The sequence below is a fragment of the Tachysurus fulvidraco genome, chromosome 17 (assembly GCF_022655615.1).
Source record: "Tachysurus fulvidraco isolate hzauxx_2018 chromosome 17, HZAU_PFXX_2.0, whole genome shotgun sequence".
Taxonomy (NCBI): domain Eukaryota; kingdom Metazoa; phylum Chordata; class Actinopteri; order Siluriformes; family Bagridae; genus Tachysurus; species Tachysurus fulvidraco.
Window position 1 is genome coordinate 17,844,588 of NC_062534.1, and position 24,427 is coordinate 17,869,014.

Consider the following 24,427-nt stretch of genomic DNA (forward strand, 5'->3'; position numbering starts at 1 on the left):
AGTAGGCTATATGACAGACAGTAAGGCAGTAAATGGTATATTCATGTCTCAGCAGAATGTACATGGCATGTGGTGTCATGATTTATTTGAAGGTCTTCTACCTTTCTGTAGGTAAGTCTGCCATAGACAGCATATTCTGCTATACCGAATGCAGATCCCCAAGTACAAGCAAAAAGTATTGAACACGTTTAAGTGCAATTGCACAAGTGAATCGATTTAATTATCTGTTTTCTCTTAATCTCTTAATTCCTCTTTATCCTTTTATGAAAACATATTTGTCCAAAAATATGTAGACATATTATCATCCCACCCACATTTAGGTCTTTCTCAAACTGGTGCCACATAAATTGTAACCACAAACCTTTATAAGCTGTCTTGATATCCTGCAACATTAAAATTTCCATTTACTGGAGGCTTAAACTAAGCACGACTCATTTTCAACTGCTGTGCCACAATAAAATAAAATCTGTTATTTACGTTTCATACGTATCAAGATTTGTCAAAGCACTACTACATTCACCTACAATACCTCTTGAAAACAAGCTCTAATTCGGACAACCGTCACCACTCTTGTGACCTATGCATGTCACACTGCATGTGTTGGAAAAGAAGAGGTTTAGTAATAGATTACAACTGAAACTGAAGAAATTTTAAAAATAATAATAAAAATAATTTTGTTTCTTTTGAACGAAAGAGGTAAGAGATCTGGTTATTAGTAATAAAACAAGCATCAAGCTACCATAAATTTGTTCACTATTTTGTAGGTCTGTGGAAGGATACAAAATATGTACATGTTTTCCCTTTAAGCTGCTGCCAGCACTTGTCTTAATAATTAAAATCCTTTGTTGTTTAAACTATATAAAGCCTCAGGCAGTCTGATGTGACATGAGAGGAGTCAGGCAAAACTTTCATGAATGATGGTGTTTGTATAGAACGTAAAATGTACAGTAGAATAGGCGTTCAAGACAATTAGTAGAAATTTATGCTTAGCAATATCCCTGGACATAACAGTGCCCCAGAACACAAAGTGAGGTCCATGAAGACAGGTTTTGTCCATGAAGAGTGGAAGAACTCAAGTGGCCTGCACAGAGCCCTGACCTCACTCACTGAACACATTTGGGATGAGCTGGAACACTGACTGGCACCCCAGGCCTTTCCCAGGACTTCCTCAGGAGTCCCCAACCTCGCTAATACTTTTGTAGCTGAATGAGCTAATCCCCATACTCCAAGTCTTGCTCCAAAATTTAGTGTAAAGACTTCCCAGAAGAATGGAGATTATTATTACAGCGAAGGGGACTGGCTAGAGGGGGATGCTAAATCCAGAATATATTATTAGTGTGATGGTCAGGTGTTCACAAACTTTTCAGCCATATAGTGTATATGAACTCTGGCCATGTGCAGTATATAATCCAAATCATAATTGGATGGAAGATTTGGAGCCTGCATGCCTCTTTAAAGCAATCCACATAATCCCATTTAGATCTGCCCACATTGCAAGTATAGAAGACATCACACACCACTGGAGTGTTTCAGTCCTACAGGAAACTTTCAAAGGACATAGACAGTTTTTTCTCAATTAAGGCAGCTATATGGCTGTAGTAGACCAGGATGTGGCTGAAAAGTTTCTGGACAGTAATCCTGCCTTTGCCAAGCAATACTATGATTCCCACTTTAGAGCCCAGATTGTGTCACACCTGCTGGCCACATCAAAGAAGAGTGAAGTGGACATCAGCCAGTACCATGAGCTGAGCTCTTTGGAGGAGAGCGAGTTTGTGTTTGACATGGTGCGAGACCTTCAGGACCACCTACAGATGGAGAGGGCTCTGTTCAACCTCATGCGCCATCTGAGCTTCATCATACGTGCTGACCGCATGAGCCTGTTCATGTACCGGCAGAGGAATGGCACGGCTGAGCTGGCCACTCGCCTCTTCAACGTCCACAAAAATGCCACAATGGAGGAGTGCCTGGTCCAACCAGACAGTGAGATTGTGTATCCACTGGACATGGGTATTGTGGGTCATGTTGCCACCGTCAAGAAGACAGTTAATGTACCAAATGTGACACAGGTAGGCTACAGTCTAGGACTGGACATGTACATGTGTTATAATCTCTATATAAACTAATTTACTGCTGTTAGATATTCAGAATGGACTAGATGACTGAAAGCTTCATAAATAATTGAATGTGACACAATATATTAAATACTGCATCAATAATGTGACCCACTTGCCTCCAAAAACAATATTTTGACCAGTAGAGAGCAGTGTAAGTTCACATTTCTGTAGCATGAACAACAAGCTTTACATTCTATTTTCCACATTATAAATCAGATAAAGGCAAAATCCTCATCAGTGCAATGATGTATTGTATTTTGATTGGTAGGTATAGAATGTGACAGACGTCACTCTATTTATGTGAATATTTAAACAATACTAACACATTTAATACTCTAATTAGTAATGAAATGAAATAAAGAGAAAATAAAGAATACCAATTTTATAATCACAATGCTCAAAGATCCAATAGAGTAATATCATCCTAAATCACACGACCCCAAATAAAAACAAAAAACAAAAGGTGCACAATGGTCTCAAATAAAAACCGTGAAATTCTCACTTATTGCAATTAGTTCAGAACGGAACAGAATGTCCCTCTCCTTTAGTAGCATGAAAACCTGCTACTCTACTGGAAAACGACTTTCACTGTAGAACACGACCTCTGCTTAGCACATAATCATTTGTAATAAATTGACTGCCTTTATCTTTGTCGATGAAAATGTGACTGAAATACAAAGTCTCTTGGCTGCAGCAGTGGTGCTCCCTCTTTGCTTTATCCCATCTCCTACATCTAACTGACCATCTGAAAATATCACTATATGTTCAATAACTTTGTCTTTAACAATGTACTAAAAGATTGCTCTTTTGCTTTGATTGCTCTTCGGGTAAATTCTTTGCTCCACAAACTATATGATTGCAGAGTGGAATTAGTGCATTAGGTCTCTTTCTTTCCACTGACTATGATGGGCCACAGGGAATAAAGCTCTTTAATCTTGCTTGAATTAGAGCGACCCTGGATTAGATTTAAAGGTCAGTGCATAAAGCCGTGTTCTCTAAGTCAGCGGAATAGCAGCAGCTTACCTGCACCTTTTATATTTCAGCTAAATCAAAAAATGTCTAAACTATTAAGTAAGAAAAATATAGTGTGTTGTGATCTAATCAGCTCAGAAATGTGCTGGGGTGAAGAGTGACAGCAGATTGAATCCTTACTTCCAGATTTGTTTTGTCTTTCCTGATCTCAGCCACATGTTCAGACAGACATTTGGAAGGTGCTCATTTAATGACAAAATTGACTATATTTAAATGTAGCCTAAAAGCATACACAAAACGTTTTAGACTTCAGGGGAAAAGCTGGAATTCCTAGCAAACAGGTGAATAAATTCGAACTGATATCCTTTCAAAACTAACTATATTGTTGCATGTCATAATTTAGCATTCTTGGCAGTTCTTTATAAGTTGAGTCATGCTTCCATGATGATTCTTTACATGTGTTTTTTTTGTTCAGTGCACTCATTTCAGTGACTTTGTGGACACACTGACAGAGTATGAGACTAAGAATGTACTGGCGACTCCCATCATGAACGGGAAGGACATGGTGGCTGTCATAATGGCGGTGAACAAGATTGGTGGCTCCTGTTTCACCACACAGGATGAAGAGGTGTCTGTCGTTCCCAATTTTCTTTCTTGTTTTCTCTCTCTCTCTCTCTCTCTCTCTCTCTCTCTCTCTCTCTCTCTCTCTCTCTCTCTCTCTCTCTCTCTCTCTCTCTCTCTCTGTCACACTCTTGCACATCATATTATTCTCTTTTATTCCAGATCACACAAACATTGGCACTACACATTGATGTGCATCGTGTAGACATGTACAGCAATGCTTCTATCTTAGTTCTGTCCATTTTATTCTCTGCTTACTGTAAGTGTCAGAATTCTGCTTGAAAACTGAATGCTTTCTTTAAGGCGCTGAGCAAATATTTGAACTTTGCCAATCTGGTTCTCCGAGTGTTTCACCTGAGCTACTTGCACAACTGTGAAACCAGAAAAGGACAGGTGAGATGATTAGTAATATTTTATAATTTTACCAAGTACAACAACACGGTGGCTTTAACACTGGTTTCCGTTTACATCTCCCTGGCAGATTTTACTCTGGTCTGCCAGTAAAGTGTTTGAGGAGCTGACTGATATTGAGAGGCAGTTCCACAAAGCCCTGTACACAGTCCGAGCCTTTCTCAACTGCGACCGCTACTCCGTGGGCCTTTTGGATATGACCAAGACAAAAGTAATTTAACTGAACACTGCAGTAGTGCTATAACTTTGAATTAATACAGGGTTAATAAGTGGTAAAAAATGGTAACTATGTGACTTAACAAAAAAATATTTGATATGTAAATGTAAATATCTGTTTTGAAAATTGAAAAGATTGAGTATACTATGATGTAAGACAAGACTCTGCATTGCGATATTGACACAGAGACACATATTTGAAAAAGCAAATATGACAAATACATTACACATATCATTCTTTGTAACACTCAACTGTAAGGTCCAGAAATAAAAATTTTTTAAAACTGGACCTAAATCTTTTATCTAACAACTGAGTTCATTATGATGCTCTTTAGAAAGTCAGAAAATATTCATTAACAGCCTCATGACTCATCAAGTATACAGCCAACAGTAATGATAATGCTTAAATATTAGCGTATCTACACATTTGGAAACTTCAGTACTGTAAATATTATGGCTTGCACTATTAATAAAGATTTATTTTAGGCTATAATACAGTGTAAAGTTGAGACACATTCGAAACTAAACCCTTCCCTGACATATTAATACAAATGAAACAAATTGTTCATTTTTGTGAAGTAAGAAAGTTGAGTAAATTCACACAACTCTACAACTGTAGTTCCATCATTGTCCCCATATCATTATACCCATTTTTATCAGACATCTGGTTGTCTGAAAGCAACTGATTAATGGTGCTGGGTTTGAATTTAAAGCTGTGAATTTTTTGAAAGTTTATAAAATAAACTAAATCCAAATCAAATTTAATTTCATTAATAATAAAAATGATCTTCAATAATATTATGTATAAGTCACAGTGTTAATTTACAGGTTGAGTTAATATAAGGTAAATAAATACCTTTACCAGTAGAAATGTATATTCACATATGACTGTCGGTATACACTTCATTATTTTTTTATATTGATCTATTATGAAAGCACTACTTACATATTACTATATTCTTATTTGTGGAAACTATGTACTTTACCTCAGTGAATACTAACCTTTGTAAGCATCTCTTATTATGCTTTTAGGAGTTTTTTGACCTTTGGCCTGTTCTGATGGGTGAGGTGCCTCCGTATTCAGGCCCAAAGACTCCTGATGGCAGAGTGAGTAGCAAACTTCAAGGCATTAAATACCCTTCATTTCCTAAAATCCTATATTCTGTTTCTCAAAGACACCTGCACGTGTTAAGGAGAAACTCATGATATTACTTTCCCCTCAGGAAATCATTTTTTACAAAGTGATTGATTATATATTACATGGAAAGGAGGACATTAAAGTAATACCGTAAGTCACTTCACTTTTATCATTTGTGATCTGAAAAATTTACTCACTTGGATTTATTTATAGCCTTGGGCTGAAGCCGATTATGACTGTCAGAAACAGATGCTGCTTTTATTAAAACATAGAAGAATGTAACACCATAACAGAAGCACCAGTTTAAAAAAAAAGCTTAATTTTAAATAAATTTATCCATTCTTTAATACAATAGAATCATGACATTCATTCAGCATAAGTGGAGCCAGGGAATTAGCAAAATTTGGGAAACTATCACATCTGTCACTTTTTCTTTGTTCACTGCTTATACTGTATATCCCTGTTTATTTATTTCACTCCTTGTGATAAAAGTTGACATTCACCATCTCCCCACCTCCACCCACTCAACGCTATCTTTCTTTAAACAAAAAAGAGCTTAGTTATCTAGCGAAATCACATCTCCATCCTCCATTCACCATTAAAGGCAGTGGTAAGCATTCACAAATGAAGAGCTTCCCCATATATATATATATATATATACACATATTTGGTAACATATTTGGTATATATACATACATATTTGGTAACAACAACAACAACAAACCAAGCTGAGGTCTGAAATAAATAGTGCTGAATAATGGTGATTTCACCCTCTGTTGTAGAGAAATATAGTTCTGGAAATTACATTTGGTTACATGACAGAGATCATAATGATTGTATAATACAGTTTCACACTGCATTATGGATTAATGTAGTCTTTAGTAAGTTGTTGAAGTTGATGAAGCATTTGATCATTAAATCAGATTAAGTTCAACAAGCTTCTTTGTCAGGAAAAAAAATCAAGTTAAATTAAGACTCTGGGATAGAAACATAGATGTCGAACTCCAAATTGTTATATACATTGAATTGCTTACTGTTGTTACAGTGCAGTAAGGTCTCTAGACATGAATATTTTATATATAGACATGAGTAATATTAAGGCTTTTTGGGTTTATGTATTTACATTTATCTGATTTATAGATAAGCAGTTGAGGGTTTAAGGGCCTTGTACATGGACCCAGCAGTGGCAGTTTGGTACTACTGGGATTTGAGCTCATGACCTTCCAAGCAGTAGCCTAACATCTTAAACACTGAGAGATTTATTGTACATATTGTCATATTGTTAGCAATTCTGCTGTATTATGCTCTGTTATATAGGAGTCCCCCTGCTGATCACTGGGCTCTGGTCAGTGGACTGCCCACCTACGTGGCCGAGAATGGTCTGGTAAGAGTCGTCTGTCACTGGGACAGTCATAGCAGTCACAAGCAGAAAGGCATTAACTGAATATAATGATTGAATACTATGGACACACAATTACTTTATTAAATGTTTTTGTAGAGAAGAATCTCTTGATGACAGTCTCCATCTTTCCTGCAGATCTGTAACATCATGAATGCTGCCGATGATGACTTCTTCAACTTTCAAGTAAAAACAATGAATTTTTTAATTTTTACTGCATTTGGAAAGTGTATTAATTGAACCGTGCTTTGAAACTAAACTTTGTTGCTGTTGTTATTTTAAGAAAGAGCCTTTGGATGAATCAGGCTGGACTGTAAAGAATGTCTTGTCTCTACCCATCGTCAACAAGAAAGAGGAAATAGTTGGCGTGGCAACATTTTATAATAGGAAAGATGGAAAGCCGTTCGATGAAATGGACGAAACACTAATGGAGGTATTTGAGGATTCAGACTGAGTCACAGTTGTATTTTTACACAGCACAGTCTGCATTATTGATTTATCAACTCTTTACCCAGAGACTGTGAAGATTTCCATATCATTTCCAAATGATTTTTTTTTTCAGTCCGTTCTCACTAATTCATCTTTAGTTCTGTAAGAATAAACTGGTTGCATTCCACTGATCATCAATAATGAAAGTTTATTTTAATCCCAGTTCTTGTCTTGTTTTATTTTAGTCTTTAACTCAGTTCCTGGGCTGGTCAGTGCTCAACACAGACACGTATGATAAGATGAACAAGCTAGAGAATCGCAAAGACATCTTTCAGGACATGGTTCTTTACCATGTCAAGTGTAGAAAGGATGAGATTCAGAACATCTTGGTGAGTTTGCATCATAACATTGTCAGATAAACATAGTATTGCACACATAGTATAAACATACAAACCAATGTATCCTTTAATCAGATCTTTTTTATTAAAAAAAAGTACAGTAAAAATAGCATGATATGTATAATATGGAACTATCGTAACCCACAAAGAAACTATTATCTTTTCTATGATATTGTTAAAATAATTATATTTTTATTGACTCTTTTGTGCTAGAATACACAGGAGTTGTATAAGAAAGAACCAAATGAATGTGACGAAGATGAACTGGAGGAGATTCTGGTATTAAAAACCAGCAACACAAATAAAGGAAATATTCAAATATAATTAATTAGCTAGATATTTTATTTAGTTTCCTTTTATCTGTCTTAAAGGCAGGAACTCTACTAAATCCAAAAGAATCAGAGATCTTCGAGTTTCATTTCTGTGACTTTGAGTTTTCTGAGCTGGACCTGGTTAAGTGTGGTATATCAATGTACTATGAGCTGGGAGTGGTGGACAAGTTTCATATACCTCGTGAGGTTAGTACTAACAATAAGTGAATCTATATTACAAATTATGCCAATCTGGGGGGTCCAGGATGCTCTCTGGGTTGCAAAGGGTGGCTTTGTTTCTTCCCTAGTCCCTATTTTTCCATTAGATTGGGTCTGTTAATTCTTTCCTCTGAGAGTTTAAGCAGTAGTGTGAAAAGATGCAGGATATGGCTGCATATCTCAGAGGAAGCATGTGCTAGCTCTCGCATCTACCTAGATTGGTAGCTGTCATGTGTTAGAGAAACTTTAGTTAGTGGAGAAGACAGTCTTTTTCTCTGGTCTCCCAAGCTGCTCTCAACTAGTTAGTTTTGTGCTACTTGACAATGCAACACCATCCCACCATCAAGCACTCCTAAATTTGGATTCGCAGCTATACTGTAGATGGCCATGGTATTATTGGGATTCAAACTCATTATCTGCTGAGAGCTTTTCTGTTGCACCACTTAGTCCCAGTAACCCCAGTACATCTGCGCTGTAAACATAAACTTTAAACTAAATATTTCAGAATTCACACTGCTTGGTTAAGAAGGCAAATAAAGTGTCATATGTTTCCAGGTGCTGGTGAGATTTGTGTACTCAGTCAGTAAAGGCTATAGAAGGATTACCTACCACAACTGGAGACACGGCTTCAACGTGGGCCAGACAATGTTCACACTTCTCATGGTAAAATATAGCTATGTTATCAACAAGCACTTGATGCATTCAGCAAATTTTAGACCAACAATTGAATCTATAAACAGAATTGATAATCTCTCCCAAGATACAACCAAATGACCCCCCTTGCATGTGCATTTGACAGATTCCTTCCAAATATGTTGTCACCTTTTCAAAGTTTGCTGCCAATATGTACGGTTATAAAGCCCTCCTCCAGTACGTATTCCTTAAAAAGGAGATCTAGAAGCAAGATAATGAGGCATCCAGGCATGAAACTGCATCATGCTGTCTCATCAGTAAACACAGACATTGAGTCATATGACAGACTGGATGGAATTTTGTTGCCGATGAGAGTCCAGTCCTTAATGAGCACCACTCCCAGGTGTCACTGAACGTAATGAGCTCTCTGGAGTCCAGTATAGACATTGAGTCTCCTCACACAGCTCCGCAGGGGTGTTCTTTAACCCTTAAGTTCAAAACAACACATTTTATATTTTCATCTAAAAGTGGATTACAACTGAGACTTTATTTTTCCAATAGAAAATATAACTACTAGGCACAAACCTTTAGACTAGGATATGTTTAACCTGAGAGTAACTAGGTGAAATAAATTGCCCCTTATATTTAAATTCATAATTATAAAGCCTGTCACATGCCATGGAAAGTTGTCTATTTTCATGTTTATTTCCATATGTATTTGTTATTCTAAATTATCTCAGAAGTAAGCAACAGCAACTGAAAACAGAACAAATCTACTGAATTAAGAAACTAAATAATTTTTTATCAGACTGGAGACCTGAAGCGTTACTACACAGACTTGGAGGCTATGGCTATGGTCACAGCCGGCTTATGCCATGATATCGATCACCGTGGGACAAACAACCTCTACCAAATAAAGTATGAGCTGCATACTTACAACCATACTTGCAATCGCATTCTTACAACCACTTACAAGCAAAATTACTGCCCTTAACTGCAAATATGTTACTGTTACGTTTGATGACAACGTATTTCTATGATCTGTTGCTTTTCATTTGTGTGACATTAATTTAGCATGTTTTTAGATCATCTCCTTTCTGGAATTATTTTCCCAGATCTGCGAACCCGCTGGCAAAGCTGCACGGTTCTTCCATTCTTGAGAGGCACCATCTGGAGTTTGGTAAAACCCTGCTGAGAGATGAAGTGAGCTTAAGACTTGATTTGCTTCCCTAATTTATCAAACCATCTTATAATATTTTAAAGAAATTTCATCTTGTCTGTGCATCCCAAGCAAATTCAAAAGAACCTGACCTCTAGGATCTGCATATTTTTCTATTCACTGTCTATATATTCATCTTTTCAGGCTTTGAATATCTACCAGAATCTTAATCGACGGCAGCACGACATTGTCATCCATTTGATGGACGTAGCTATTATTGCCACAGATTTGGCTTTGTATTTCAAGTAAGGATATTACTTATAATGCTGTGAATATGGTTCATGAATGCTGGCTTGTTGATAAGTGTATCACCATGGAAACACTCTTGGGCTGTCATTAGTGTGTCACTGTGAATGGCATTCAGTTAATTGTTATATTGCTCACAGGAAAAGAACCATGTTCCAAAAAATTGTGGATCAATCCAAAACCTACGAGAACTGGAACGACTGGACCAAGTACATGATGCTGGAGACGACCAGGAAAGAAATCGTGATGTAAGAAATGACTAACAGTGTTGCCACTATATGACTGTGTGGCAGAATTATTTGACTAACTCACAGAAAGAGAAATAAACCATTGCATTCTCCATTTTTGACTGTGATTTTAGTCCATATGAGTTCATTCACATATTCACAGCATGAGGTTGATGATGTTTTCATGGCAGGGCAATGATGATGACTGCCTGTGATTTATCTGCTATTGCCAAGCCCTGGGAGATCCAAAGCAAGGTATGGCATTACATTGGCATAATGCAGTTTTGCTCAGCAGGCCAGATTTAACAGCTCCTGCATGAAAAGGCTGCGGCTGCACAAATATTTTTGTGTTTTCAGGCAATAATGTAATGAGATTCGGGTGCTTTTCATATGGTAATGTAATATGTTGTTTATGCTATGTTATTATATGCTTTGCTTTTGATGACAGGCTAAAATAAGTAACTAAGCTCTGGAAAACAAATGGAGAACAAATAATGACTGAGCTTACTGCTTTGGTCCTGTTCAGTTGTGTGATTACCAACAGAGTAGATTGTTTATGATCATGTTGCTTCTGTTCTGTTGAGCTGATTAATTGCATCTTTTAGGATTGGTCAGGATTTCTTTGAGACCAGGCCGGATTGGCCAGAATTTCTTCAGTCGCAGGGAGGATTAGTCAGAACTACTTTGGGAATAGGCAGGACTACTCAGTTTCTTTAGGAGCTGGAAAGATTGATCAGAATTCTTTCAAGAGTTGGCAGAATTGGACAGAATTTTATGAGGGATTGCTGGATTGGTCAGAATTCATTGAGGAACTAGCAGGATTGTACAAAATTTCTTTAGAAGCTGTGGCATAATAGATAGGACAGGAATGGGATTTTTTTAACAGTTATATGCAGACCTCCTCCAGCTTACATCAACTACTTTCCAAGATTGCAATTTGTCTTTTACCAGAGAGTGCAGCAAATTAAACCCCTTTTAAATAAGATGCTTCCTTGCAGCTATTTCACATATAAATTTAAAAGATTTATTCAAAAGCTCCATTGCACAGACAGGCTGATATCCCTTCTTATAAAATATCAGTTGACTGCTAATCTAATTTCATCACTGCTACAGACATAAAAGATTACAATCGGAAAACGTATCTCCGTGTCCTGCCTCAGCCAATAGAACACTGACGTTTAATATCTGTGTGCAGTTTGCAGAGCAAATTAATGAATGAAGCACACACAGGAAACATAATCAGTGCTTCGCAATCACTTCACTTAGCATCAACATCAAATAAATATCAAGAAATCATATGCCTAATGTCTAGAGCTTTTACAGGCACAAAGGGTAAAGATAAGAAGGCATTCTAATCACTGTAGCTAACAGTTAGGATTTTCTTAATGCTTGAAGGGTTTTGTGCAATTTTCTTTTTCTGCACCATTCCAGGTATGCTTGGGGTCACATCCTGGTATTTTTAAACTCATGTGCTTTGTGCATGTATGATCCTGCAGGTGGCACTGTCTGTGGCTGCGGAGTTCTGGGAGCAGGGTGACTTGGAGAGGACTGTGCTTGAGCAGCAACCTATTGTGAGACATTTGCCAGAGTGATGAGACACACAGAGGAGGCGGAGAAGAAGGCCATCCATGATGGCAAAGACAGAGAGTAGAAAAAGAAAGAGAGAGATTGCCCATAGGACACATCATGATGTACTGCCCATTATGTGGTGCAGTGAGTCATAAAGAACGGTCATAGTGGCCCAGTCAGCTGCACTATTCCCTAACTTGATATTTTACACCACACTGACTCTAGATCTTTTCATACCCCGTTCTTTCATCGGCCTACTAATTGACAACATTTCAGAAGATTTTAAAAAATGTGATGTTTGTTCCATTGTATTTTCATACTAACCTCTGTTTACCATCTAGCCCATGATGGACAGAAACAAAGCAGATGATCTACCCAAGCTGCAATGTGGTTTCATCGATTTTGTCTGCTCCTTTGTTTACAAGGTGAGTTCTCCCATTTTGATGGGGCAACATTTACTTATATTGTAACTCTTAACTAACCCCTAAACTCTTCCAGTATTTCTAGGCATTGATAGAATTGCACCTCTTTAGAAAATGCACTAATTAAGTGACAGTTAATTACAGTTTAGTGAATGGTTATGTACAGTAATAAGTGGGTCTAACAATTACAGAGATTACGAATGCAATGGGAGAATGTGAAATACATTATTTATAAAGCTTCTCTGATGAAAATAAATGACCTAATGAGTCAGCCAATTTAGCTAATGACAAGCTATGTTCAGCATCTCTCATCACTTCCAAGTTTGCCCAAATGTAACTGGCTTTAGATTTTACATGAACTTTATTTCTTTATTTATTTTTTTATTTCTTAAATTAATTAAAAATAGGCTGTCAAGGTCATTCAAAATACTACTCTAAATGTTATTCCTAGTCATGAAAATCAAAATAAACTCCTTAAAGCTCTTAGCCAAGTTCTGAACTGCTACTGATTTGTCTCTGAAAAAGCAGATTGTTCAAAACTTGACTAAAGAATTCATTAAGGTGGATTACAAAAAACTATTTTGTTTAAATCTTGATTGTCCGCTCCAACAACTGTTCCTAGTTGAGAGCATACAGGTTTTCTGATAACCGAACACAGTGAGATGTCAGTATATTAGTACACTCACGGACATGTTAATTTGAGATTACATTGACTCAATGCTGTAGCATTAAACACTCTTCAATATCTCCCTGCAGGAGTTCTCTCGCTTCCATGTGCAGATCACACCCATGCTAGATAGGCTATTGAACAACAGGAAGGAGTGGAACGCTCTTAAAGAAATACATGAGGCTAAACTTGCTAAGATTGAAGAAGCCAAGAAAGCTAAGGAAGAGGCTGAAGCTGCTGCAGCAGCTGCCAAACAGGGTGAGAACTTTAAAATTGGCTTCTATTTAAGTAAAACTTAAAAATAAAAATCCATAATTATAAAATAGAAATATTCTGTTATGGTTATCAACTGGTCAATAATGGAGACGTGCAAAACTGTTTGTGGTTGAAGCAGAACTGTTCAAATGCATTTCAAAGATATGTCAAAGAGAGAAAGAGAGAGAGAGAGAGAGAGAGAGAGAGAGAGAGAGAGAGAGAGAGAGAGAGAGAGAGAGAGAGAAAGAGCTCATATCGTTTGGTTCTAGTAAGGACCAAAAGTAAAAGTAAGAGTAAATACTATTTACATCTAAAAACTTATAGTGATCAGTCAAGTAAGACCTGAGCCAGAAGAGAGCCATTTCCTTAATTATTAAAAAAAATTTTAATTTAAATTAAGCAACACAAACACTCTCATCTCACTCACTCATTTTCTACCGCTTTTATCCGAACTACCTCGGGTAACGGGGAGCCTGTGCCTATCTCAGGCGTCATCGGGCATCGAGGGACGGATACACCCTGGATGGAGTGCCAACCCATCGCAGGGCACACACTCACACACTACGGACAATTTTCCAGAGATGCCAATCAACCTACTATGCATGTCTTTGGACCGGGGGAGGAAACCGGAGTACCCGGAGGAAACCCCCGAGGCACGGGGAGAACATGCAAACTCCACACACACAAGGCGGAGGCGGGAATCGAACCCCGACCCTGGAGGTGTGAGGCGAACATGCTACCCACTAAGCCACCGTGCCCCCCCGCAACACAAACAAGGAGAGAAAAATATCAGAAGCCAGTAGCAGGTTATTTACCAGTTTAACCAGGACTGTTTCTGATTCCGGGGGCACGGTTGTTTAGTGGTTAGCAGGTTTGCCTCACACCTCCAGGGTTGGGGGTTCGATTCCCGCCTTCGCTGTGTGTGTGGGGTTTGCATGTTCTCCCCGTGCCTTGGGGGTTTCCTCCATGTACTCAGGTTTCCACCTCTGGTCCAAAGACATGCATGGTAGGTTGATTGGCATCTCTGGAAAATTGTCCGTAGTGTGTGTGTATGTGAGTGAATGAGAGTGTGTGTGTGTACCCTGTGATGGGTTGGCACTCCGTCCAGAGTGTATCCTGCCTTGATGCCCGATGACGCCGGACATAGGCACAGGCTCCCCGTGATCCGAGAAGTTTGGATAATGTTTCTGATTCTGACAGAATCCCTTCATTGCTGGGTTTAGGATAATAAAAAGACAGTCTAATAAAACTGTAGATTTGACACTAAACACTGATAGAGAAATATTAACCTTAACTATGCTCTTTTCTCTCTTCTCTTCCAGCAATCGCAGCCCAAGCCTCCCAGTCCAAGACCTGTGTCCTCAGCTGAGTTTTCAACTCTTCAGAACAGAAATTTTCCAAAAACATATATACATTTTGCTTTCCACTTAGATTTAACATTGAAGAGTGTACAGGCTTAGTGGCATCAAACCAACAGTGATGTAGCCAGAGATGAGTACAAAATAAAATCACTGTGTGATCTGTACAGTCTGTAAATTGTCTGTTTGATTCCCTTTTTCTCACTACAGCACCCAATAAAATGTGATTACACAAACTAAGTAATGAGTTTGTTCAATGTTTGAGTGATTAAATGAAGAGGTATTGTGTTGATTACATCAGTTGTCTTTTTATGAACCTTTTTAGATCATAATCAGCGACATTTGGAAATGCAATAGAATATTTCGGGGGCTTTAATAGCCCCTACCCCATCCTCCCATCCCACTGAGGGTTTTATTAGATCATGAACAATAATGATAATACATTGATGTGCGTATATTAGTTAATGCATGTATAAAGTTTAAATGATTAATTAGAGCACTGTTGAGCACATTGTACTTCCCTTCTGTTCAGCAGAATTATGTACAGTAAGGGAAAAAAAAACTGACAGTGCTAAAAATAAACCTATCAAAGCTAATAACTGTTTTACATGTTGTGACTGAGCCATGCTTCTCTCTGCCTAGAGGATGCTGCACACTCGGTTGAGCTCTTGTGCGTGCTAACGGTCCCACAGGGAGCACGCATAATGATCTAACACACGGCAGGATGATGCCCGCAGGGGATGGCGTAATTGAGCAGGGAGGTTAGTGAGCTTTTTGGCAGATTAGGAGCTGGCGAATGAGGGCTTTAGCTACAGTGCTGTCGTCATCCCAGACGCACGGTTAGGGTACGTCAGCATTATCTGACGTAATGTGTACTGTCCTTGAATTTCACAGCTGCCGAAAAAGGACAACTATGTGTCCTTAAGCCAGCTGTCAAAATGTTTACACACTTTTTCTGCAGAAATCAGCATCAAACAAGGGAATGAGGCAGGAAGAAGCCACCAGCAGCATCACTAGGATACTGCTTTAAATGTAAAGGGTCTTTTCTTCATCCTTCAAATTTAAGACTTTGCCCGGTTACAGAGTCTTCACTAGCCAATCGTGCATCTAATGCTGGCACAGTGTGCACCTTAGAATGTAACAGGGATTCAGCGTCCTTCTCTCACGAGCTCCAGTCCAACCCGCACCGCTCGTTCCAGGAATATTCTCACAGTGCTTACAGTGCTTGATGTGGAGGGTAATTCAACCCACAACACATTAATCTTTGTCAATCTTATTTCCTTGCAAAGAAGTGGAGCATAACACAAATAAATGATCAAAACACCGTACCACATGCTTTAACAGACAGCACACATTGTCAGTGTTCATTAGGACTTTTTATTGTCTGGAGCCAAATCAATGAATATATGTTTTTTTTTTTTTTAAATTATTATTATTATTATTCTTTTTTTTTTAACAGTATATGAGGATCAGTTTCTACAGTTTAATAATGTAAACAATCTCAGAAGAGAAATGTATTCAGTTTAAAAGGAAGCCATCATCTTTTTTTTCCAACTATTTACATGAATTAAAATATAATTTATAACATCAGATAATTCCCACCGTATAGATAATCTGTGAAACTAGATTTCAACAATTCAAAAATACTGAAATGCATTTGTCTCCGTTCTCAAGACTTATGAAATCACACAATACAAAGAAAAAAAAAAAAAAACACCATTAAAAGACATTCAATCTAAGTGGCATATAAATAAAAAAGAAAAGAAAAAGAAAAACAAACAAAAAACCTAAAAATAAACCAATATATGTAAAAATATAAAATCTTACTAGAAGTATTTACCATATTCCAAAAAACAACATTAAAAAAAAAATCATAGTGAGTTTGATAGTCATTTGATGTAAAGACAAAAAAAAAAAAAAATTCAATAGAAATGAAACAACAAAGAAATCAATGTATGCCCTTTGATGCTGATTTCGTTTTCACCAAACACGTGATACTGAAGCAGAAAGACTACAACCATCACTGGCTTCATGGATTCACAAAGATGTCAGACACTCTGTTCGCTGAGGCTTCGGCACCAATTGAACACATAAACGGGATATTTTATGATCATAATGTAGAGTAAATAAACTGATATTTGATCAAATAATCGATGAGTTAGTTGGCAGATATTTTCCAATATTGGGTTATTTTCTGACCGAGGATGTGACATGATAAAGTGAGAAGGTTTGACTCTTTCCTTACACTTTTTACACTAGCAATGAAAATAAGGATGCACTCACACACTCGCTCTCACACACGAGGGCAGAGAAGAAAAGGCCGGTTCATTACATTCGCTCATGAGAAAGACTCAGTGTGGTACTGCACTTTTCCTATACATACATTAAGTATACTTTTTGGTCAAATAGTGATTGCTAAAATGGAGATGTATTGCATTTAAAGAGGATTCCCTTTGAGAGGTTTTTTCCCTTACATTTGGATTATCTCAGTCTGTACATTCTAGATTGACACCGTATGTTGAAATGTATAGAAGTGCTTTCAAATGCTGAATAAATGGTCAAAATTCTATAAGAAATTATATCTTCTATATATATATATTTATATATTTATCTACACCAACACAAATACATATAGATTTATATATATGTACTCTATATATCTTTTTGTATGGCTGTATTGAAAAAAGTTCACTTAAGAAAACAGATTGGACATTTAAAGGACAGTAGAGATTATTAATAAAAGCTTAAAAGTTTCCCCCCTATTGGTTTAAGGCTCTCCTGATGGGACTGTCTGTAAGACCTCCATTCGACCCATTAGTGTACGAGTACTAAATCCCCCACTCCAGCAGGTCTATGACATACACTTGCACATTCATGCTCTCTCTCTCTCTCACACACACACACACACACACACACACACACACACACACACACACACACACACACACACACACACACACACACACACTCAAAATCGCACACGTTCACAATTGCGTGTGAGGGATTTGATAGTGATATTATACCCAACATCCAAAGTCAAGGAAACTACATCTTACAGATTAGTTAATGAGTATTTCATTGCGACATACAGGACAGGATCTCATCTCAAAGTTCGACAAATAATTTTCAGAATAAATCCTTTCCTTTATGAGAATGGCCATCTCTGATAACATGTATTGCATCTTAAATCAGGTTTTTTTTTTTTTTTTTTTAAAACAAAAGAATTATTTCATTACAATAATTTAAAAAAAAGCAAGAAAGAACAGAACATAGTTCATCATCTTCTAAAGGGATTCTTTTTTACAACAGAGAGTTGGACTTCCGAAGCCACGTCTCTTTTCGTGCTTCCCTGTATTGCTCAATCTTAAATCCTCCCAATGCGCTGGCACCATTAATACACTTTCGCCCTACTAGACACCCTGACAAGCCTGTTTTTGAACGCATAAGTGACCACGTCGCTGTACAACACACAACCATACAAGTCATGTTTACATTAGACACAGGGCTATGTACAGATTATATACCTATGTATATATAGATCTATATATAGTCATGTAAACAGCACATCCTCCTTCAGTAGTATACGTACTAAAACAAACACTCATTCGGGTTCTTTTAAACAGTGTGGGTATTACGAAAAATGTGTATGAACGATTATCTACGGTTGGCCGAAAAGGCACATCCTGATAAAGTATCCTTAACGCTGAATAAGGCGTGTTGTACTTAGTGTGCGCTCAATTAAAGTCAAAGGAGGATTCAAATGATGTAAACATTCAGATTCCTGGTGTGTTACTGAGGAGGTGATTGGTTAAAACAGGTGAGGCAAGGATCATGCATAAGAAACACACACGCACACACACACACACTTTTAAAAGCACATGGCTCCACTATACAGGATCTATAGGATAGAGTCAAAACCCCCATATATAAAAACAAAAACAAAAGCAGAGAGTGACCATCTCCCAGCTTCATAAAACTGGGGGCTGAGTCCATCCCAGGACCCGAGAAAACACAGACGACACACTCAGATACACATAGGTACACTTTTTCACTCCAAACACAGACAGAGAACGATAAAGAGTTTAAAGTACGAGGCAAGAGCTAGAAAAACCCGAAGACCTTCCCCTATTAGATAGGAAAGAGTAAAAAAACTGAGTATAGAGAGAGCATGTGAGAGAGGGAGATGTAAACAACATAGAGATACGCTGGTATCTCTCGGGAGATTAAGCTTCAGAAATAACTTCCTCCCGGATTTCCATGGCCCTTCTCTCTACCCGTAGACACTCGTCTTATTCCAATGGCTATTGAGTTGATGGGATGTGTTACTAACTGATACTGATCAACATTCATATCCTCAAGGGATACATTCTACTGAAAGACGTCTATCGTAATGGTCGTTGTTTTTTTTTTCTCTTCATTCTACGCATCCAAGTGCATTGATTTCATACCTAGAACCTGACACAATGAGAGCTTTATGGACATGATGGGGTAAATGTGAGTGGTGTAGTTGTACAGTAGTAGTACAGTAAAGTTGGTCAGGTCTTCGGGCTCCATTGCTTGTTAAATGTGGCAGCCAGCAGCAAGAACCCAACCATAAAAGGAGGGAAGAGGCAAGAAAACCACAAGCGCTACCTCGTTTGAGTGCATAGATGAAATAAGGAAGCACTAAAATGACCAAAAAAAAAAAAAAAAAAAAAAAAAGACAAATATTTTTTTTCGTTCCTTTTTGATTTGTAAACTCTACATTGTAAGGAGTTATTTTTTTTTTGTCGTTTGTTTTCCCCCCGACTTTTTGTCATTGTAACACACAGTTGAACATCCATAAAGTTTTGCTAATATAAAGCAATTATCATTTATATACTTGTACGACAAAATGGTGAACGTTGCAGTTCCACCGAAAAAAGTGACAAAAGGTTACAAAAACCCTAAGCAAAAAAGCAACACACGTACAGACGTCACAACGACCAAACGAAGAGAGCAAGGGTTTGCTACAGAAAGCCAGGGCCACTCAGAGGCCACTAGTGTTTGTCGTCCACACACTTCTTTCTGTTGTTGTTTCATTTCTGTTTCGTCCTCATGCCTCAGCAGCACTCCGGCCTCAATAAGAAGGTCCAATTGTTTCACGATTTCAATGTTCAAAAATGTAAACATGAGGTGGAGTCTGGGCTGAGGTTGTGAGGTGGCTCAGGAGTGACGATCGCTGAGCTTTCAGTAAGGCGTATCAGCGGTGTAGACTCCTCTGAGCCTCCTTAAGCAAAGTGTCAAAGTCCATTGCGTCATACTTGCTCTTCACCGGGCCTGGTCCTGCTTCATCTGAACCAAATACAAAGCACAGGTCATTATGGTCACATTACAAACATGTAGGAAGTCATGGAAAAATGACTATAGAAGTATTTTACTACAAGACAACATTTAAATTCAAAACAAGATCTAAAACAACATTCATTTTAGAGCTGGCCATATGATCAGGCATAGAGCAGTGAATAGTTTAGGCCAGTTTAGTCTAGTACAGTCTAGTCTAGTCTAGTATAATATGCCTTAATTTGATAACATGCCTTAGTTTTAATACATATATCTGGTACCAACAATCAGGCCACTGTTATAAATAATGAGAAAGTGTAAAGGCGTTCCTAATAAAGTGGATGTTAAGTGTATGTTTTTCAATAAACTGTAAACTCTAACTCATTCTACATCCGAATTGACTCCATCACTTCCTGCATCTTACCCAGATCTATGTACCGCTTCCTGCTGAACCTCCGACTGCCAATTCCGGCATACTGACCCACAGAGTCATTCTGCCTGTGCTTCTGATTCAGCTCATTTTGATTCTGCCTGAAAGTGATGACTCCACAGCGCTCTCTAAAACACACACACACACAGGTTAGAATCCCTCACGTTGCATACCATACTTACTAGCACAAGTAAGAAAAGGGCCAGGATTTGTACGTACTCTTTTTTGACGAGCACCCGGCAGTCCTCTGGTTCGCCAAAGGCTTTGAAGCGTTTGCGCAGGACAGCCTGTGTGACGCTGCTCGGCAGATTGTGAATGTACAATACTTGGCACTTGTCCTAAAAACCACAGGAACGATACACAATTATGAGTTACCAGTCATAGAGTTATTCCGAAAACATTCTTATCCAGAGAGACTCCCATTCTGTTCCATTTTATACACCTGAGCATTGAGTGATAAGGGTCTTGCTCAGGGACCCAGTGGTGGCAGCTTGGTGGACCCGTGATTTGAACTCTCAACCTTCCGATTGGTAGTCCAACACCTTAACCACTAAGCTACCACATCCCCACATTTAAATGTGTTGGTCATCTCCAAAAGATACATTTGTGTAGATTATGCAACCTAGTCACTACCTACCCCATCCTCCTCTTGCCCGTGCGTAGTGTTATTGCTCTGCTTGTCACAGTGGCTCTCACAGCTGTAAAGAACCAAAGAGCAGAGAGTTAAAAAGAGACCAACTTCCAAAGAGAAACATGGGAAGAAAAATCAGGTAGCTCCAGAACTACCTGAGGTTGATCTGATGGCAGGGTGAGGGTGGCTGGCATGAGTCTGGGCACTCGGAATCAGCCTCAGGAGTGGGTGTGCAGGCAGGCGAGGGCTGTCCTGTCTCGGCAGGTTGGTGTGGGGAGAAGTCTGGGTGTAAATCAGCCTGTTGGCCCTCTGTCTCCTCCTGCCTGTTTTTCTCCCCCATCTTGTCCTCCTCTTCCTCCTGATCCTTAGTGTAGCAAACAGATACTGGGAGGATGCTAGCAATCCGTTTGTGGCTTTCCCCTAAGTTTAGCATGCAGTAGTCATGGTCTCTGTATGCACCCTTGCTCTGGATCTCGCCTGTTGGGCCCATGCGCCGCAGTTGGGCATACAGCTCTGTCTGCTCGGGAAGTTTCCTCAGGTGTGTCCGCACTGGGCACAAGCTCTTACCGGGAAGATCGGCTTTGCCCTCAGGCTTAAAGAGCTCCTCATCGACCGGTTTGTGGGGAGGCGTTGTGGGTGGGGTGAGTCCTGGAAAACAGGACACACTTTTTAAAGTAAGCCAAAAAACAGTCAGTCAATCTAAACACATTATTCGACAACCCTAATTGAAATCCAAGGCTTAAATGTAAACACAGGTTTAAACCGAAACTTTTTTTTTTACTTTAGTCTTGAGTCTAACTTTAGTTGCAGACTCCGACTTAAAGTTGAATTCTTTCTTGTAAACTTGAATGCTTTTTGTGAATGCATTTTTGTGAATGCATTGAAATGTAAAATATATTTATAATATATAATGTATATAGTATATATATATATATAGCGCTAAGGTACAGACAGCAACTTGGGCAAATCTAGCTCTAGCTAGTTACAGATTGAGCCCCAACCTTAATGGGACCATCTAAAGCCATGCACTTAAATGTTCTGCTAGCCTATAAAGGCTGATGATTGAATGTTATTGCAGGAAGCTGAGCTGAGATAAATGTGACTGCATGGATGTTGGTTGCTTTTTTATTTCCAGCAATTCAGAAAGTCAAAGAAACAATTTTCCCTTCTTTCAGCAGATCATATTCAATCACCAAGCAACATCAAAAAAACAAAAATGCTCTGACTTGAATAGTATTAACCTAACCCCACTTTTAATGGCTGAAATGGTTTACAATGTTAATATTATTTATATAGCAATAATAATAATAATGTTCTGTATTATGTTGATAAGTCTACAATGAGTGAGTGCTGTCAGGTGTAAACCAGCACCATGCTATTTGCTATGTAAATGTCACAGGCAGCCGAACCTAGTGGCTCTGATGTAATGGAACTCTCTGCTTCATTATTCATTTAGTCGTCTACCTCACGAGCACAAGGGCTAATCCTGTGAGTACATGGCTTCCCATGGCATGAGTTTGAACTTACACCACTGTTTGAGAGCATGACATTACCTGCAGTGCCGCACAGTTCCACGCAGAGAGTCTGCTCATACGGCCTTCTTGGATCTCTGATCGTGCCAAACAGAGAGTGAAGAGTTAATGGCTTTGTGACTTTAGAAAATGGAGAACAGCATGAACGACAATGAACAACCAATTCATCAAATAAATGCTAAACAAAATAATATTTATGAAGCTTAGATGCTAAGCCCTGCTTAGCAATTTGTGTCACATTAATCTATAATTAGCTGAACAACTGGCTTCATTTCGAGCAAGGTGTAGCATCACTACGTGTCCCCCCGACATCGCATGGGATGCATCCAGAAACATTTAAAGTGTCTAGGATCTGGCAAATCTACAGCAAAGTAGGAGAGGGGAATACACACCCTGTGGATTTAGGAGTCAGCGGCAGGCAGAGGCAGGCACGCTTCTCTGCAATCAGAGAAAAAGAACAGACTGACTTCCTCAGTTATAACCAAGTTATCACCAAGTTAGTTGGCCACCAATCTTCCTGTCATACTGTTTGTGTCTTACCGTCATTACAGCAGAGGTTTAGGGTTTCAGGGCTCTTCTGTGAGTCTGCTTTCTCAATGCTGTCTTCAGCAGAATCCACGGGAGGGTGGCGGACTGCGCTCTCCTCTTCGTTGGAGTGTCCACTTGGACGTAACCTTTTTCCGAATCGACTCGGGAAGGAGGCTAAGCGGCGGGAGCGGCGCACCGAAAACGAGCCCTCGTCTATTTCAGGGCATTTAGGCCGCTTGGCAGCCACCTGAGAGCCTTCGATGACACTTGTGTCTTTGTGCTCAGCTTTGGGCCGGGCAGCAGTGGTCCTGCTGTGGATGTACGGTGGGCTGTGCAGTCTGTAAGGCTTGCTCACATCAAAGGAAGCGACAGCCTCCAGCAGCTCCTTCAGCAGAGAGTGCGCTTTAGTTTCTCTGCGCCGTACAAAAGGAATCTTGGGTTTAGTTGTTCTTGTTGTGCTGCTGTTGTAGAGGGCATTGGGCAGGGTGGCAGGTTTAACACAGCTGGGAGTGGCAATACGGGGGACTGCAGGGTTCTCAGGCTTGGTCTTGCGTGCCACATTTTCACGCTCCTTGCGATCCCAGCTGGCCTGCTTGCGTGATGGTACACAGTATGTGTGCATGTAGCGGATCAGCTCCACCACAGAGTGGCGCTCTTTCTCCGAGGGGAACTGAGGCTGGAGCGGCTCAGCATACACTGTGCACTCCACCTCGCTGCTGGATGAAGACTCCTCTTCCTCCTCATCCTCCCCCTCCTCATCGTCCGAGTCACTGTCCTCATCTTCCTCTTCTTCTTCCCCCTCCTCCTCAGTATCAGCTGCAGGTGTGTCCTCAGTGTTGGCCTCCTGGGTGAGGTGGCGGTGCAGCTCAGTGCAGAGATGACTGACAGGCCTGAACGCTCGCGGCTTCCTCTCCACTGTGCACGTTCTGTCCCTCTGAGATGAGGCCAAAGGAAAGAGAGAGAACAATGATATTTTAGAACATTACCAAGAAGGAAGCTATGGTAACCTAAAGGAAAAGTCCAGAATGAATGACTTGCATAGAATTATTTATAATCAATATGTGGTCTGCAATTCAGCTATACCCAAAGCAAGAGACACAGCAGCACTTTAGTACTTTAGTCTGTCCAGCTCTCTCACCTCTTTATGCCTAGAGTCTCTGTCTAAATTCAGTGTAACGGTG

The 24,427-nt window shown here is 39.2% G+C and overlaps 2 protein-coding genes across 3 annotated transcripts in view; one reads left to right on the forward strand and one right to left on the reverse strand.

Moving 5' to 3' along the window:
- Positions 1-1,425: 1,425 nt before the first annotated feature.
- pde6a (phosphodiesterase 6A, cGMP-specific, rod, alpha) lies at positions 1,426-15,026 on the forward strand. The gene is made up of 22 exons (XM_027135956.2): positions 1,426-2,066; positions 3,562-3,714; positions 4,011-4,100; positions 4,189-4,329; positions 5,367-5,441; positions 5,558-5,622; positions 6,790-6,856; positions 7,010-7,057; positions 7,155-7,304; positions 7,546-7,689; positions 7,912-7,977; positions 8,070-8,216; positions 8,784-8,891; positions 9,670-9,779; positions 9,977-10,064; positions 10,225-10,325; positions 10,467-10,574; positions 10,745-10,808; positions 12,050-12,124; positions 12,464-12,547; positions 13,301-13,469; positions 14,789-15,026. The coding sequence occupies exons 1-22, from the start codon at positions 1,590-1,592 to the stop codon at positions 14,833-14,835; spliced, it is 2,577 nt and encodes an 858-aa protein (XP_026991757.1). The 5' UTR covers positions 1,426-1,589; the 3' UTR covers positions 14,836-15,026.
- Positions 15,027-19,476: 4,450 nt separating this feature from the next.
- ppargc1b (peroxisome proliferator-activated receptor gamma, coactivator 1 beta) overlaps positions 19,477-24,427 on the reverse strand; it is a 34,958-nt gene continuing 30,007 nt past the window's right edge. Inside the window, exons 5-12 of one of the 2 annotated variants that reach the window (XM_027135566.2) lie at positions 23,259-24,180; positions 23,111-23,156; positions 22,740-22,795; positions 21,342-21,834; positions 21,193-21,253; positions 20,775-20,893; positions 20,550-20,683; positions 19,477-20,137 (exon numbers count right to left, since the gene is read on the reverse strand). In XM_027135566.2, coding sequence (XP_026991367.2) covers positions 20,046-20,137; positions 20,550-20,683; positions 20,775-20,893; positions 21,193-21,253; positions 21,342-21,834; positions 22,740-22,795; positions 23,111-23,156; positions 23,259-24,180 — 1,923 coding nt within the window. In that variant the 3' untranslated portion in view covers positions 19,477-20,045. Of the gene's footprint in view, positions 20,138-20,549; positions 20,684-20,774; positions 20,894-21,192; positions 21,254-21,341; positions 21,835-22,739; positions 22,796-23,110; positions 23,181-23,258; positions 24,181-24,427 lie in introns of both variants that reach the window. The other variant, XM_027135564.2, reaches the window with a different exon arrangement.